The sequence below is a fragment of the Pleuronectes platessa genome, chromosome 2 (genome assembly GCF_947347685.1).
Source record: "Pleuronectes platessa chromosome 2, fPlePla1.1, whole genome shotgun sequence".
Taxonomy (NCBI): Eukaryota; Metazoa; Chordata; class Actinopteri; order Pleuronectiformes; family Pleuronectidae; genus Pleuronectes; species Pleuronectes platessa.
Genome location: NC_070627.1, coordinates 19,263,697 through 19,280,908, shown reverse-complemented (window position 1 = coordinate 19,280,908; position 17,212 = coordinate 19,263,697). Strand labels below are relative to the sequence as shown.

Here is a 17,212-nt window from a genome sequence, read left to right as displayed (position 1 = left end):
TGGATGATCAGGTAGCCAAATGTTCAGATTAAAATCAACTGTTGGTCACATTAAGAAGTTGTTGCATGAAAAAATAGCCTTATTCCATTTTTTTTACATCAATTATCAGTGTCTGTTGCCCTGTGTAAGCAACTTGCCTTGACTTTTACTGTTGTTTGCAGTAACAGTATAACCCAGCAATATATCATTAACATGTAATTACACTTAATGAAAGCATCTATCTTTAGAATGTGGGGGAATCCTGTCTAGCCATTCATGTTAAGATATGCATGTTTATATTTAAATGCTTTCCCTGATTCTTCCGTCTGATTCTGCCTTTTCTATTTTTCACAGCATCCGCCTCCGCACTGAGAAAAGATGTCATGCACTGATCTGAGGTCACACTTGAGGTCTTCAAGAACCACTGACTGAGGTTACGGTCAGTGGCGAGCAGCTGACATTAGGTCAGTGCTTAGGGTCAAGCGTGGCAGACATCATTAACCTGAGGCTGACCCCTCGAGCCTTGCTGCTGTCACGGGGTCAGCCAATGGGCTTATATCTGAGGCTATTACATAGTCATATATGACAGCTTATACAGGACAACAGTTTTGAGGGGATGTTTAAGTGGTGATAAAATATCAGTGAATGTATTTCTTATCTAAACTCCAGTAATGTTGGTAACGAGGCTGACTGTGTGAACGGGACAGGGAGAGGGATGTGGGACAGAAACGAGGATCAAACAAACATGAATTAATAGTAATGGCAAATGTGAAGCAATAACATGTAACTGTGAGGCGCACCGATGTCAAAACCTCATCAGTTTTGTTTACCTGGAAATTCCTTCTTCTTTCACTCTCCAGCTGTTGCTTTGTAATGCCACTGGCATGTACTTCTTTTTAAAGCTACGCAGAAGTGATTCGCAGTAGTGTAGTTAGCCAGAGCTTGTTAGAGCTACAGCATATTTTTTTTAAATATGTTGTTATTGGATGTTATTAGAAATCTCTAATCAAATCTAGCGGGTTCAAACTATGATGAATTTTGATGGGCTGCATACCATTTAGGTGTGCTGTTTGCAGAGCCCTGGTAATTTGCATTATGGCTCACTGGTATGACTTCATTAATGCTAATAGTGCATCTGTGCTCTCCCAGCTATAAAAAGTAAAGGCTACATTGATATGGCCGAGGTAGATGAAATGCAAACCAGTGAGTCTTATCAAAAAGCCAACACACTCTCCAGCTGATTATTCTCCTTTGAGGTTGGATTCTATTGGTCTATTGTTGTCTAAGTTATCATGATGGCAATACTTTTCCTCACTAGATAAGAGTAAATAAGCACAGCAGTTTCACATGCAGCATTTGTGTTGCAGTAAAGTAGGATAATGATTGGCGTTGCACTGTAAAAAAGGAAGTGAAATTCTTCTCTCTAACATGTGATGTTATACCATTGCACTCTGCACTAAGAGCGCCTGTTGCACCGGGGCAAAGGTCTAATTGAAATGAATGAGATAGCCTGCTTTTTGCCTCGGAGCTATTGTGAGCGTGATGGGCCCGAAAAAAGAAAAACCCCAGTAAAGAATGAAGACAACCACTGAATAAGAGAGAGACTACATGTACAGAAGATGTCTGAAAGGCAGAAGAAAGGGAGGTGAGTCCTTGTTGGGTGATTCACATCACTTTCAATACCGCACAAAAAAACGCCTGTGCAGCCAAGCTAATAGAGAACTACACAGAGGAAGAGTGCTGTTTTTACAAAGTATCTCACTCCATTAGACTCGGCTCAGGATGAATGGTTTCTGTGTGTGCGCGGCGAAGATACCTGCCAGGAACATTGTGTGCGCTGACATTTAAAGCTTTAAAACTGGTCTTATAATTAGGCTTTCTTAAGAGAGAGCAAGATGGAAAGCGAAGGATGGGTGATTTTAAAGAGCACAAGGGATGGAAGATGGGGTCTCTAAGACAGGTGGTCAACTAAGAGGTACACTAAACACTAATAGATGGAACGGAAATATATTCAGGCGGGTTTCAAGATATAGAGAGTGGTTGAGCACAGGGAGATGGATGAATCAAGAATGAAGGTTAGAGAAAATAAAGAACATGAGCAGTTGTATGTTCACTATGAAGATGGTATGCTGTTGTGTAATATCTTCAGTGTAAGTGCACATATGTGTGTCTGTGTGAGAGGTAGCCTCTGTAATGCATGCAGGGCCATGCACTGTGGCTCAGTTAGTAAAAACCAAGTGTAGCTTATGCTATCCCCCAGGATCTCACACCGCAGCGCACCAAACCAAGCTGTGTGTGGGTTTGTGAGAGTGTGTGTGTGTGCTTGTGAGTGACATTGCACAAATCCAGGGGACAAGGCTAATGATGTCCCCTGTCTGACTAAATCAAAGCAACACAAGGCTGTGGGGAAAAAGAAGATGTCTCGGAAAAAAGCGAAAAGAAGACAGGGGGAGAGGGGAATAAGAGCTTTCCATGTTTTGTATTGTTAATCACTGCGGGCATGCAGCAGTGGTCCTTGTGAATGAATGTGGCGTAGGCCTGTGTTCAATTAGCATGTGTGTAGTGGAAAAGGCTGAGTGGAAAAGTTGGAGCAGACAGTTTCAGAGATGTTAATGTACTGACATCAAGACTAATCTTTAATATTTGACCTATATATGCATGTATGCCTTTGTTTGCTGGCAACAATACTTTCCAAAGTGGACAGTACACATTTCCCTGAAGACTGATTTGTTAAGAGGAATAACTTTCACTCTTGGATAACAACTGAGTCACTTGAGTATAATGGTTTAACAATTTTATAATCACCATGATGATTCCAGAATATATATTTAATTTAATATTTGAAATGAGGCTGTGTAAAAACAACAAGCAGCTAACAGTTAGCTCACAAGAAAGCCAGTTTGCCTGTGAGCATCAGCAAGTGAACCAGAGAGCTGTTTTGTTTGATAAAACAGCAAAGACGTCGCCAGTTTGTCACAATCACAATTAATAAATCCTTACTTAAATTGACAACAAAGAAAACAGCAAGTACATGAATACTTCCTGCCTAATGGAATCAAATGTTTCAATATAAAAGCACCAGGGGTTCTGTTTTGATTCACTTTATTATAACATTACTATACTTTGATTGCCTTGATTGATAAGTAACTGATTCCTTCTGACGAAAAAGAAAACAAGCAGAAAGAACAGATAGAAAGTTTTGTGCTTACCGAGTTGATGCAGGCGAGTTCCTTGTTGAGCAGCCAGGGTAAGGAGAGTTTCCCGTCTCCCTTGTAACAGGACTGAATCCTTTCTTTGATCTTCTCCTTTATCCTCCTTAGGGTGAACAGACACAATGCTGACTCTTTAGGTGGTTTAGCTCGATTCTTCTGACCCTGAGAGAAGACTGTGAAGAGGATGTCTTCATTCTCAGAGATCCCCAGAGAGTTGGCCAGCTGCCGGCCTGGTCGAGCCAAGAAGGCATCCTGCACCAGACGGTACTCTACCCCATCTTTAGTGCAGCCAATGGGAAACTCGACATAGGAGTAAAACTTGGGGTCATCCACACAGAGGCGGACGATTTTGGAGGTAAAGAACTGCTCTCCGCTGGCATCGGGCGAAGTCAGTTGGGTATCCAGCTGCATTGTCAGATAATAGACAAACTGCTCACTGCTGAAGCTGTACACATAATAGATGTCGAAAGCAGGGAACTTGGACAGAGTGTCCGAGGGGATCTTCAGCTGGGAGGAGACAAACTCATCCTGGTACACAAAGCTGAACATGTCAGCATTTTCTTCATTCTCCATCAGTTTGCGGCTGGACAGAGTTGGAAAGTATTCAGACTTGCCATCGATGGGGGTTCCAATAAACAGCTTACTGGTAGGACTGTGGGGGGAGCTTATGATCACCCCAGACATGGTACCAGACTCTGCCACACTGGAGAGGTAATGCTCCTTGCGATGGTGGGGCTCACCGAGCTTAAAAAGATCATCCAGACGTAGAAACTGGCAGATGCCCTGTGAGGTGCTTCCACAGGCAATGAGGCGGTTCTGTGCGTAGTCTATGAGAAGAAGTTTATTCACATTTGGAGCCATGGCCAAGTCATGTGGGCAGGACTGGACACTGGGCGGAGGGTAGCACTTCTCATTGTCCACCACTGGGCCAGTCATGTGGTTGCGCAGTTTGGTCAGGTTGCTTGACAGCTTGAAGATCCAATTGACAGCTCCCACATACACTTCTCCAGTTGTGTTGTGTATGGCAAGATGAGTGAGCCCCCACTCAGCAGGGGCAAATCGTTTGAAGGGTGGGGGTCGGCCTCCACAGACAGAAGAGCTCATGATAAGCAAAAGCCCCAAGAAGAGAAACCCTGGGCCAGGGGAAGCCACTGACCGGGCTAAGGGACACATATCTCGGCTGTTTAGACACACTCTGTTCAATTCCCAAATCAGGATTTTCTTTCTTCTCAGCTCTATTATCAAGGAATAAGGGGGGTAGTTTTAAAGAGAGAAAAGGATAAGGGAAACGACTATTATTGCGTGGTCCTGTTTTCAGAGTTGCAAGCCATCATCAGGAACATCATCCATAGGAGTGAGGTGGGAGCCCTGGAAGGTAAAAAAAAACAACAAAAAAACATGGTGAGTGACCAAGGAACATTTCCTATGAATTATGCATAAAGCAAAAGAGAGGCCTCAACGCCTCACATATTGCGAAAGAACACTCAAGATGCCTTAATGATAAATGATATAAAATCAAGTCTGGAAGGCGAGAATGTGTCAGCATTTAATTATGAGTGAAGATGGCTGGGGAGCCATGGGCCGATTATGAAAAGCACTGAACATGTAATACAACTGATGCTGGAGTGAGTTATAGACCCACCACACTGAACTATTTAATATTTCATATTTTTCAACGTTACTGTGGTGTTTTTCGAGGAGGCATGTGTTTGAAAAGTTGCCAGTGGGGCCTGTTATATTGACAGCAAACAATTTATAGCCAGGTCTGTGCAAACACTTTCCTGTAATAGTTTGAACTGTATCAACATAACATCCAGTAACCCCTTATTGTAATTACACCAACAGCTGTATAAAGGTACCAGGCTCATGTAGCAGCACACCAGGTTAACAAAGACACTCCACTTCCCCTCAGGGACCTACATTTACAATATATACTGTATATTATAAAGAAAAATATATAACTTATCTAAAGAAAAATATGCAGAACATAACGTTAATCATACAAAGCTGTTGATGTGGAGTATTTCTCCCCTGTGAATGTAACACTGGAGACAGTACCAACATTTAACATTAGACCAACAGATCAACCAGTCGACCAGCCCTTTAAAGAGTATTTGTCCCTTCAGGTATTTTCAATGACAGTACAGTGATGATGAGCAGGGTCTGCAGGGCACATGCTGTTACTTGACAGGACAATCATGTTCCAGCAATAGTGGGACATTAGTTCTCCTGTAAACGCTGATTATGCAAAACAGGAAGCAACTCTCCTTGAGACCTGCACGCTTCAATTTCACCTTGACTATCAAAGTGTCTGCACGAAGGGTGTTTTATGACCACACCAAGTCAGAAAAGATGAGAGACACTAGGGAGAGATGAGAAGGGTAGGAAGATGGCTAAGGGGGTTGAGGGAGACAAAAGCATGGGCTAGAGCAAAATCAAAAGGAGAAAAGAGAGAGAGGAAAGCGACCGAGGAATGTCTCTGTTTCCACGTCCTGCTGCCCATCTGGTAAACCACTCAGGAGCAAGGCTATCTGTCTATCAATCACCGAGCTTAACAGGTCAGGAAGAGTGGTCAGTTAGCCAAGCTCTGAGGGATGAATGTTTTATCCTTTATGCTTTGTACAGCTATCCCTGAGAAGGGCTTGTGGGAGGCTGTGAGTAAACACTAAAAGAGAAAAATGCAGTTTTGAAAGTATTGGGAGAATTAAGGACCCCAGCAAGACGAGTTACTGAATTGTTCATCAGTTGTAGTCACTCTTGCTGTAAACAGGAGAGGAGAGAATTTGCGGCAGCAATGGTCATGGAATAGCAAACCATAGCTCAGCTGTGACAACGCTAGCCAGGTTCATGGAGAGGTTGTGTCATCCAATTTCCACAAATAAAACGCTGGGAAAAGACAAGTGTACAAGAGAGAGAAAAAAGAGGAATACAGGAAGAAAAATGTGAAAGAGGGAAAGAGAATAATAGATACTGCATGGACAGAAAGACATACAGACAGAGAAGCAGAAGAGAAAGTGAGGAGCAGCGGGAGCCAAACAAAGGGAAGCACTGCTGCTGCATTTTAATCAGGGCTCTACCTACGCTTAAATCAAACACCAGGGGAGCCCTGTGGATTGAGGCACCTCAGCACGGTAACTGCAGACAGACGGGCTGGAGCGGCATCAGATAAAACCCCATTCTCTACTCTGAGATTAAAATGACTTGATGTGGATGGTGGCCTCTGTGACATAAGCAGCCGTAATAAAGTGACTAGCCAGCCTATGAAAAAATTATTTCGTGTTCAACAGAACGGTTGTGCAGTGCTTCGAGAGCAGATGTCAATTCAAAGCGTGGCAGCACGTAGGGAGGCCGGCTGCCTCATTTTCCTTTGTCATTTTCAAGTGCGGAAAAAATATACAATGAGTTAGAGAGAGGGAGGGAGCAAATGAGAGATTGAAGAATGAGACAACCTTAAAAAAGTCCTTATGAAAATTCCTCTTAATTCAAGCCACCTGCAGCTTGATGTAAAACAGTGCGAGTGGCAAAACAAATTGCATCAAGGGGTCTCCGGCTGCTTATAATCTATCCCATTAATAAGACTGTGACATCACAACAAACACCCAAGTAAAAACACAGCATGGAATTGTTCATCTCCCAAATATAAACTTTGCTAGATACATGAAAAGAAGTCCACAATCCTTCCATTTCCATCTCCTGTCATAGCACACACGCTTAGCTGTTGAGGATATAGTCAATCACTCCTATTCTTACAAACATCTCCTTTCCTTAAATGTCTCAGTTTTCTCCCTCCCTCCTTATCCTTCCAGACCCTGTTCAATTTCAATTTCCTCCACAACTAAAGTGAAATGGTGGGAAAAGCACTGGAACAAGGTTACGAGCCATATCTCGCACCATCAAGGAAAAACATGTCAATCATTTCTGGCCGGAACGTGTCTGTGGCTTTGGGAGAGGGCAGCCGCGATATCGAGGGAACCAAGGCCGTTATCACATGAGGGAAAAGCATTAGAGGGGAGGGGCTGGAAGGGGCCAAGTTGATTGGATTTGATATCAGGATGTCCCATCAATTGACAGGACTGTACATCCCTATGGGCGTCAGGAACAGGAATAAGAATGAGAGATTGAAGGGAGGTAGAAGATGTCCTTACGCAGCTTTACCTCATTTTGTTTATTAGGTTTGACAAGGGTTGGAATCCTGAGAAGACCCGGGGTGGTGTGTGTGTTTTCTAGTGCGCTGTGGGGAAATTGCTGGGTCTTGTGAAGTGGTGAGTGGATGGCGAGTCTTGTGAGCAGAGCTCGATCCACTCTCCCTCTCCGTCTCCCACCCTGTTCTCCAAGGCACCTAAACTCGTTCCCTTCAGACAGCGCTCGCTGCTCGGAGCCTAGAGCTGCGCTGATTTATTGCCGGTGGCATATCAATTACGGCACTCACCACTGGAGGGGAGAAAGAGGAGGAGAAGGTGGCGAGAGAGGGATGATGATGAGGAAGGAAGAAGAGCAGCACTCAAAAAAATTCTCTGTCCTCTGCACTGCATCACAACATGTGAACCGAGGAAGGAAAACATAAGAAGGAAGATGGGGACAATGTGTGGGAGTAAATAAAAGGCAAGGCTGTGGAAATTAATGCAAATTCTCGAGAGACACACACTCGTATGCACAAAGTCAATTATTGTAACCCAACCATGGCATAATCACAGAGGTTACTGAAAGCAATGAGGTTTAAAAGACACACACTGTGCACAAGCCAACATACACACGCACTACACTGCCTCTCCTCTCAATTGGTCTATAACATATGCACACAAACACGTCAAAACACACTTATCCTGTACATTATGCACATGCAAATCAAAACACATACAAAAAAATAAATGGGTCTCTATCTTAATCTGTCCTCCACCTCTTCTCTCAGCAGCCAACACACTCCAGAGATTGGAGAGTTGCCCAGGGGAGGAAAGGGAGATGAGTGAGGGGTGGGTGAGGGATTGAACAGCATGAGGAGGAGGCAGGAAGTGGTGGGGTAGGGGGGGTTGGATGGTTACAGAGGAGGTAAGAGAGAAGGGGAGCCAAGCCCCGAAGCCGTAATCCTCTCCCAGGGTCTGCCTAATCTCACCGCCACTATCTGCATATGGGAAAAATGGATTACCATCCCCCCCAACACACTGACGGGTGGGTGAATTGACGAAGGGATGGGTGGCAATCCCTGGACAGACAAGAAGATCTCAAACAGATGTATAAGACACCTAGAGTCAGAACAGGATAGACAATATGGTTTGCTCTCTTTACAGTCTTGTGCGGAGACACACGCATGCAGGTAAGCATGGTACACGCTGGTCATTTGCTGCCTGCTTATCCAGCCAGTCTGACACATGTCCCAATCAAAGGCCGCCTCAGGGGCTCAGAGGCATTGGGGGGGTCAGGTCACCAATATAAGCCACATAGAGGCTAAAACGCTCGAACACACACCACAGAATCAAATCTCAAGCACTCCAACAAAGCAATCACTCTGTCTGTCCGCAGAGGATTATCAGAGAATGTCAACATTATTACACAATTCACTGGTGTATGATCAAGGAATATTCTAACCCATGTTTTAATGTCCATGGACATTTCTTCAAAAAGGTCCTCATTTTTAAATAACAATAGTGGTTTCATGTTTATTGTGTTCACAAAAAGAGTCTCTCTTCTTGACAAGGCGATGATTTGTGACCCGTTTGATGTTGTGAAACGATGAAAGCAAATTTTTCCTTTATATATTTTCGTCGTATAGATTCTCTAATAGGTGCAAGAAAAATGTTGACGTTACCCTCTGCCTCTTCTTTTACCTCCGTCGTTATGCCTTTGCACAATCACAATGTTCAACAGCTGCTAGCTTTCCTATTTTGCCTCTGTAGCTTCTAGCTGTGTTCTAATGACTCGAGCAAGCATGTTGAGTACACAACATTCGACGTCGTGCCCATGACCTCACAAGTTCCATTTGAACGCAGAACAATTCTAGAGATCTGATGTGCATTTATGTGATATTACTTCATATTATTTATTTATCAGACAGAAAAGAGGTGACTAATACATTTAGTGCGGAACAAAGAACATATAAAGCATTTGGGCAAGAACTTTTTATTGCCAAAAACAACTTTTCCTATATTCCTCTCACCAAGCAAGCCAAGACAAATTCCAGAGGAGGTAAGAGCAATTTTCAAGAGGTCTGACAATAAAGCAGTGTTGTGAATTGTGGTATCTTGTATCATTTCCTTCCTGCCTTGGCCGGGGGAACAAGCTGACTGGCAAGTCTCAGGGAGCATAAAAAGCCCTTATGAGTTCTGTTTTAGTGCCAACGTAAATCAGTTTAGTGGAGGACAAGCGCTTGTGCCCTTTCTCTCTCTCAGTGGCAGGTGGCCTGCCAAAAAAATGCCTTGTTCTACTGTGCAAAAGTTGTGTGTATGCGTGTGTATGCGTGTGTGTGTGTGTGTGTGTCCGTGTGTGTGTATTATTAAGACAGACACTGGAACAAATTGAGCCCTGTGTCTTTAAAGCACCTTGCTGGGCTGATGTTCAAGCTATCATCCCGGCTGGAGTGATAAAATCTGATCTAGAGCTGTCTAGTGGCTACCCTTGAGAAGAAGGAGTTGAGGAAAAGCTTCAGAGTAGAAAAACTCTCAAGGTCCTCGGATTGTTCTGATAATTTCAAGTATTTTAGCCGAGAATAAAGTCTTTTCATCAACTTTACAAGCTGCTCAGCTCTGTTGCATGGAATAATGGAATCTGATGATTGTAAAATGTTTTTGAGAGACTGTCAAGAGATAACAGGTCATAAAACACATCATAATAAACAATCATTAAAAACATGGAAACCCGCCTTAAAAGCTTTTTTTTGTTGCTGTTCAATAAGCTGCCATACTCTGCTACATATTATGCCTGTCTCGTTTCCCAAGCTTAAATCAGCAGCCTGCCCAAGAATGAGGGTGGAGACTACCAGACAATCTACTGGCACACTGAAGGGCTGGAGAGCCAATATGGACAAGGACACCTGCTTCTCTGACACCCAATGTGTTGTTAGGATAACAGACGCGTGTGTGTGTGTGTGTGTGTGTGTGTGTGAGAGAGAGAAGAGAGAGAAAGAGAGAGAAGGAGAAAGAGAGAGAGGGGGGGGGGAGAGAGAGAGAGAGAGAGAGAGAGAGAGAGAGAGACAGCTGCCACTCTGAGACAGAAGACCGACTGTGGGCACTACCTTCCAAAAATTCAGCCACTCCTTGTTCGAAATAACAATAAAAACACACTCTTTCTTGTGTTTTTAGAAATTGGATTATACGCCAACAGATACTACTTAAGAGACATGGCGATATATAAGTTTCTGTTCTAATGAGCTTGTGTGTGTGGTGGGGGCACGGTCATATAAATATGTGCCTGTGCTCTAAGCCGACAGCACAGTTGTCTCTGCTCCCCCCTGCATTTGTCGAAAATGAGAGAGAAGAAGGAGGGGTGTGTGTCTCCTAATGTGTGATGTGTAGTGTGTGTGTCTGTGTTTACACATTTCATGCCGACACGGACACCAGCTCCTACCAAATCTCTGAATCGAACCAAGTCTGCTCTGCACTGGAATGCATGGAGAGAATGTGCTGTGGACAGACCTCTGAGGAATTCATCAGCTCATCAAACAAATACATACCGAGTATATTTGTATGTGTGAGGTAATCTGAGTGACAGGTGTGTGTGTGTGCGGAACCCGATTTATCCCTCAAATCTCACTTCTCCTCACAAAGCTATCATTATACTAGAATTCTGTGCCGAGCAGCAGTAGTGTTTGAACACTTCCCGAGCGGCTTGAGATGCTAGGATTATGAACGCCACCTGAACGGTTTATGAACATTGTGGCAGATTTGACTGGTAAAAACAGGATGAAAGACCCCAGGGTGTCTCTCAAGCACACAGCCCTCTTCATTACAATAACACATGAACTGTATACAGTGCCTTGCATAAGTATTCACCCCCTTTGGACTTTTCTACATTTTGTCATGGTATAACCACAGATTAGAATTTATTTCATCGTGAGTTTATGTAATGGACCAACACAAAATAGTGCATCATTTGGAAGTGGGGGGAAATATTACATGGATTTCACAATTATTTACAAATAAAAATCTGAAAAGTGTTGAGTGCATATGTATTCACCCCCTTTACTGTGAAACCCCTAACAAAGATCTGGTGCGACCAATTGCATTCACAAGTCACATTTGCAAGTCACATAATTAGTAAATAGGGTCCACCTGTCTGCAATTTAATCTCAGTATAAATACACCTGTTCTGTGACGGACTCAGAGTTTGTTGGAGATCATTACTGAACAAACAGCATCATGAAGACCAAGGAGCTCACCAAACAGGTCAGGGATAAAGTTGTGGAGAAATATGAAGCAGGGTTAGGTTATAAAAAAATATCCAGAGCTTTGAACATCTCTCTGAGCACCATAAAATCCATCATAAGAAAATGGAAAGAATGTGGCACAACCTAGAGGAGGCCGTCCACCTAAACTGAAGAGTCGGACAAGGAGAAAATTAATCAGAGAAGCAACCAGGAGGCCCATGGTTACTCTGGAGGAGTTGCAGAGATACACAGCTGAGGTGGGAGAATCTGTCCACAGGACAACTATTAGTCGTCTACTCCACCAATCTGGCCTTTATGGAAGAGTGGTAAGAAGAAAGCCATTGTTGAAAGGGATCCATAAAAAATCCCGTTTGGAGTTTGCCAGAAGCCATGTGGGAGACACAGCAAACATGTGGAAGAAGGTGCTCTGGTCAGATGAGACCAAAATTGAACTTTTTGGCCTCAATGCAAAACGCTATGTGTGGCGAAAACCCAACACTGCCCATCACCTTGAGCAAACCATCCCAACAGTGAAACATGGTGGTGGTAGCATCATGCTGTGGGGATGCTTCTCTTCAGCAGGTACAGGGAAACTGGTCAGAATAGAGGGAAAGATGGATGGAGCCAAATACAGGGAAATCCTTGAAGAAAATCTGATGCAGTCTGCAAAAGACTTGAGACTGGGGCGGAGGTTCATCTTCCAGCAGGACAATGACCCTAAACATACAGCCAGGGCTACAAAGGAATGTTTTGGATTAAAGAATGTTGATGTCTTAAAATGGCCCAGTCAAAGCCCAGACCTCAATCCAATAGAGAATCTATGGCAAGACTTGAAGATTGCGGTTCACAGACGGTCTCCATCCAATCTGACTGAGCTTCATCTTTTGTGCCAAGAAGAATGGACAAACCTTTCCATCTCTAGATGTGCAAAGCTGGTAGAGACATACCCCAAAAGACTTGCAGCTGTAATTGCAGCGAAAGGGGGTTCTACCAAGTATTGACACAGGGGGGTGAATACTTATGCACCCAACAGATGTCAACTTTTTTGTTCTCATTATTGTTTGTGTCACAATAAAATTTATTTTGCACCTCCAAAGTACTCTTCATGTTTTGTTGATCAAACGGGAAAAAGTTTATTTAAGTCTATTTGAATTCCAGTTAGTAACAGTACATAATGGGAAAAAGTCCAAGGGGGGTGAATACTTGTGCAAGGCACTGTATGTCTCCATCTTTATATCAGACCAAATCCTCTCGCTCTGGCTTCGTTTCTCTCTTCCGGTTTTGCAGCTCAAATTTCTATTTGTGTCTTCTCTGTCATGCTCTTCCACCTTCTATGACTCAAGAGTTGCACTAGCCCAAATAAAACTCAAATTGCTTATGCACCAAATTGATGTGGATCACAACATGAGCATGGGAACACGTTTTCTCCTCCCTTCTTCTCTCCTCAGGGCTGACATTCCTGGAAAAACTAAGGCTGTCATTCCTGCTGCTAAGACGGAGTGAAACACTGTTGAGCCAGCCATTGCATAAAAACCTGCCCACATTTCATAAGGGAGCGCAGACACACAAACACACAGATGCAGGCCCCGTCAGATTAGTGGTTTACACTTAATCTCTCGACTGTGTTTGTGTGGCTGGGTCTTTCTTTCCATGACAAATCCTGTGTGTGTGTGTGTGTGTGTGTGTGTGTGTGTGTGTGTGTGTGTGTGTGTGTGTGTGTGTGTGTGTGTGTGTGTGTGTGTGTGTGTGGCTGTTTGTGTGTCCGTGTGTGTGTGTGTGTGTGTGTGTGTGTGTGTGTGTGTGTGTGTGTGTGTGTGTAGGTGGGAGAGGTAGGCTATATGTAGGTCAAGGCCAGAATATGCCTGATATGCCAACAAGTAATGCAGTAACAGTGCAGTCAGTTTAACGTTTCACCACTGGCTCACTGAGGCCAAATCACACTGAGCTTGCACTATTGTCTACAGCATTAAGCTAATGCTTTATCTGTTTGAGAGGGCTTTAGGAGAACTACAGCGAGGTTGTAGGATCAGAGGAGGTGATGACATGCAACAAGAGGTTATCAACTGTTTTACCAGGCAGGATTACATTTAAGATGTGAGGTTGGAATTAACCATTTGTGCAATGAAGAATGAAACCTGGAGTTTTGGATGTTATAACTAATCTGCAACGGATGTTTTTATCTACCTTTATTTATCTTCATCACCGATAACAATGTGTCCAACATCTAAGCAAGACAATCTAACTTTTGTAAATGGAAAAAAAACATTTCTTGTCTCACATATAAAAAGAGCACTACTGTGAGCAATATTGCTATTCAAAACTGGTATTTACATCTGTCCTGAGAGATACGATAACAAGTGGACAGTGTTGAATGCATCCGTTCACAACTGAAATTGAAATTTGTCCTTTATGTGTCTCCTGTGACCACATCTGACCACGTCTCATTTCCCTGCCTTATTTGCAAATAAACAGGTATGTCTCATCTGTAAACCACATGATGTTGCCTGGGACGAAATGCAGATCTACTATGGAAAAGAAGAAATCATTATGCCCGCATCAATGATAATATTGTGGCGTTGTACCCAAACCAACCAACGTATGGGCACTGAGAAGTACTCAGAAGTAAAAATACATTTGAATGATTGTGACACTGTGGCGGGTCAGAGGAGCACAGCTGAGTAGACGACCCTTCACATGTGGACACATTAGTTTTCTCAGTGAGAAGAATGTGGCCACATGCGTACCAGACCACCTCGGAGGACCCATGTTTGAGATTAAGTGAACTGGGTTTAAGTTCACCTGCTTTATGATCCAACACAGGTCCTTTAACATGACACCTGTCTACTTACAGTGTTTAGATTTGAGATAAGGTGCAACTTTCTGTTCAACATATTAAAACAATGAAAACAACATAACAAAGCTGCACCTGCATGAAAGGCATGTGTCAACATGCCACCCCATGACTTGACTCAACACTAATTAAAACCAGTCACAATGAAAGTCAACCACAGACATCCTTGAGGTTTTGTAACAGGCATTTACACACCCATCAAGCTGCGGTTTGAGCTTTCCAAAGTGGATGCACTGGTGGTGATGTCATGAAACATGAGGACAGGTTCAGTCAGGGGATGGAGTGAAGTGGCTTAATTTAGATCACAGTCATAAGACTGTCAACTGACAAATATTTCATTTCTTTACGTTGTGTGCTCATGACAACTTCAAAACATACATCTTTTCTAGACCGTTTCAATTGAAGCTATGTCTTTGAAGATGCAAGTTGTCACAGCAGCTGTTTTGTCACGTGGTGTGTTACGGGCAAAAGCCTCTTGCAACATTGGAGTGTTTAATCAACTGTACTTTTGTGGCTCTCAGCTGTACACTCTCTCCATGTGTTTGACATGCAACGCATCATGTGTTGCCTAAAAAAGTGTGACTTGCAGTAAAACTAAATATAATAGAGCGTAATGTGAAACCACACACGTTTCTATATTGTCACGTGATATCTACCATCCTATCATACATCCCTGCTTTAAAGTATGTTCATTAACTACAATCATCCACGAATAAAGCCTGTGTTTTGAGCTCCTTCTGTTACAACAATACTGGTGTATTCCTCCATAGCAGTGCTTATACTCTCCCTGCTGAGTTCACTATAGTGGAATGCACTCTACTCTGCCCGAAACAGCATATTACCAAGCACTGCTGTCCTCAGCTGCAACTCCCGTCCCTCCTACTCTCGCTTCCTCACACCCTCCATTTATGAGCTTGATTGACCCTTGACACCAAGAGGGCTAGAGTAGGCTTGTGCCGCACCGCTTTGTAAAAACTTACCAGAGAGCCCTGATTGTTGAAAAAACAGGCTGCCATTATATATCCTCTCTGTGGATTTGAGGACAGTGCTGGTGGTGGTTGGTCGTGGGTGGACGAGGAGTCGCTTCAAGGAGAAAGCCATTGAATAGAATCACTGTCTCCTTTTTGTTTTAAGGGTCCTATAAATGTAACCACCTCTTTTTGGTTGTGATGTTTCCAGAGTTAAGGCATGTGGACCGACAGCATGGAAAGTCAGCTTTTCTTCGGACCGCACAAATACTAAACACGTGTAATGATTTATAAGCAACAGCACCGGAAGCTGCTAATGAGATACTTCAAATAAGTTTAAGTTTTTATGCAGGAAGTTCCTGAAAAATAGAGATTTGAAAAATACTTCAAAGATGCTGATATCTGAACTCCAAACTGACATTAATCTCAGGCAACTTTCAATCCGACAGAGCCACAGAGCTGAGGCTTGAGAATGAGTCTGAAAACAAAAGTCCAAAGTACAGTGGGGTGTTGGCCTTTTCATATCTGTGGTTTCACAAGTGTGTGTTGACAGGCAGGATGTGAAGCTCATCCTTAGAGAAAGGCTGTCCCATCCAAAATACTTTTTTGATTTCACTGTTGAGATTACATCATGAAAGGGATTGAAATAAAACCAGAGCACTTCAAAGACTTGACACATGTCCAAGTCTTAATCTGGCTCATATCTTCTCATCTGTGAATTCTCCGACAGCATCCCAATCCATCTTTGTCCATCATGGCCCATACTGTTTCCGCATATGTACTGTTGAGTATTAGTAACTATATCATTGACTATGACCACATTGCTATATTCAATGCTCTAGATTGTTTATGGCAGGCTTGTGTAACATGGTATTTAGTCGATTTGTGCCCTCAGATCTGTCACAAGACATCAGGATTAGTGCAGATGTCCGGTCCTGAGGTAATGCAAGTTTAATTCCTTAACAGGGAATCCATCGAAAAACAAAGTGATAATCAGTTCAAAATGTCGTGGATAATCAAAAGTGCACACAGGTCTCCAACATTTCAAGCAGCATTGTTCAAATGTAAGTTATTTTGAAAAACATGTCCTCAAGGGATTCTGATTTACTGTTCAGGTCAAATAAAAGAGGTTGCATAAGCTTTTGTTCTGCATAAAAATCAAGAGGCACCGAACAACAAATAATTCACAGAAAAACACAGTGACCCACATGATCAAACTCTCACAATACGCAGGAAGATCTGCGACAGCATAAACACTAAACAAAGATGCTGTCATGTCCAGGAACTCAGTGGGACAAGGCAATTCATCCGGTTTAGATTGCACAGGTACATCTCAGTCATGTGAGGCCACTGCCAATTATATTCAGTCGCACAGTTGTGGAGCTGAAACAAAAGGAAGCTCTTCAATCCCGGCCGTTTTTAGCCCAGGAGCCCGGTTTAAGCCGGTGAATATTCAAGCCAGCAGACAGCCTGTGTGCGTGAGCAAAGTGTGTGGGTGTGTAAGTGTATGTGCACACCCATGTGTGGTGCTCAGGGGGAAGAGAATAGGAACTCGAGAGCACAGACGATTTCCTGTCTTGTCCCTGGTCGTCAGCAAATACTGTAATCCTGGTGAAGCGCAACACATGGCTCTCCATGCATCACTGCTTCACTATAGAGACGGCGACAAAGACCAGTGTGCTTACACGTGTGTGTGTGTGTGTGTGTGTGTGCGTGTGTGTCTAGTACTTTACTGGCAAACAATCATAAGTGCAACACTTTTAAGCTTTCACTTTGTCCACTGTACATTGATAAGATTATTTAAAAGTAAAAGTAAATCATCCTGATCTTTAGTGAGGTAAAGATC

At 43.2% G+C, this 17,212-nt stretch overlaps 1 protein-coding gene across 4 annotated transcripts in view; it reads right to left on the bottom strand.

The window, feature by feature from the left end:
• The window catches only part of LOC128452465 (plexin-A1), a 185,222-nt gene that overhangs the window by 147,174 nt on the left and 20,836 nt on the right, over positions 1 to 17,212 (bottom strand). For all 4 annotated transcript variants that reach the window (XM_053435529.1, XM_053435531.1, XM_053435530.1 and 1 more), the window contains exon 2: positions 3,189 to 4,559. In XM_053435529.1, the coding sequence (XP_053291504.1) occupies positions 3,189 to 4,364 (1,176 nt within the window). In that variant the 5' untranslated portion in view covers positions 4,365 to 4,559. The remainder of the gene's footprint in view (positions 1 to 3,188; positions 4,560 to 17,212) is intronic.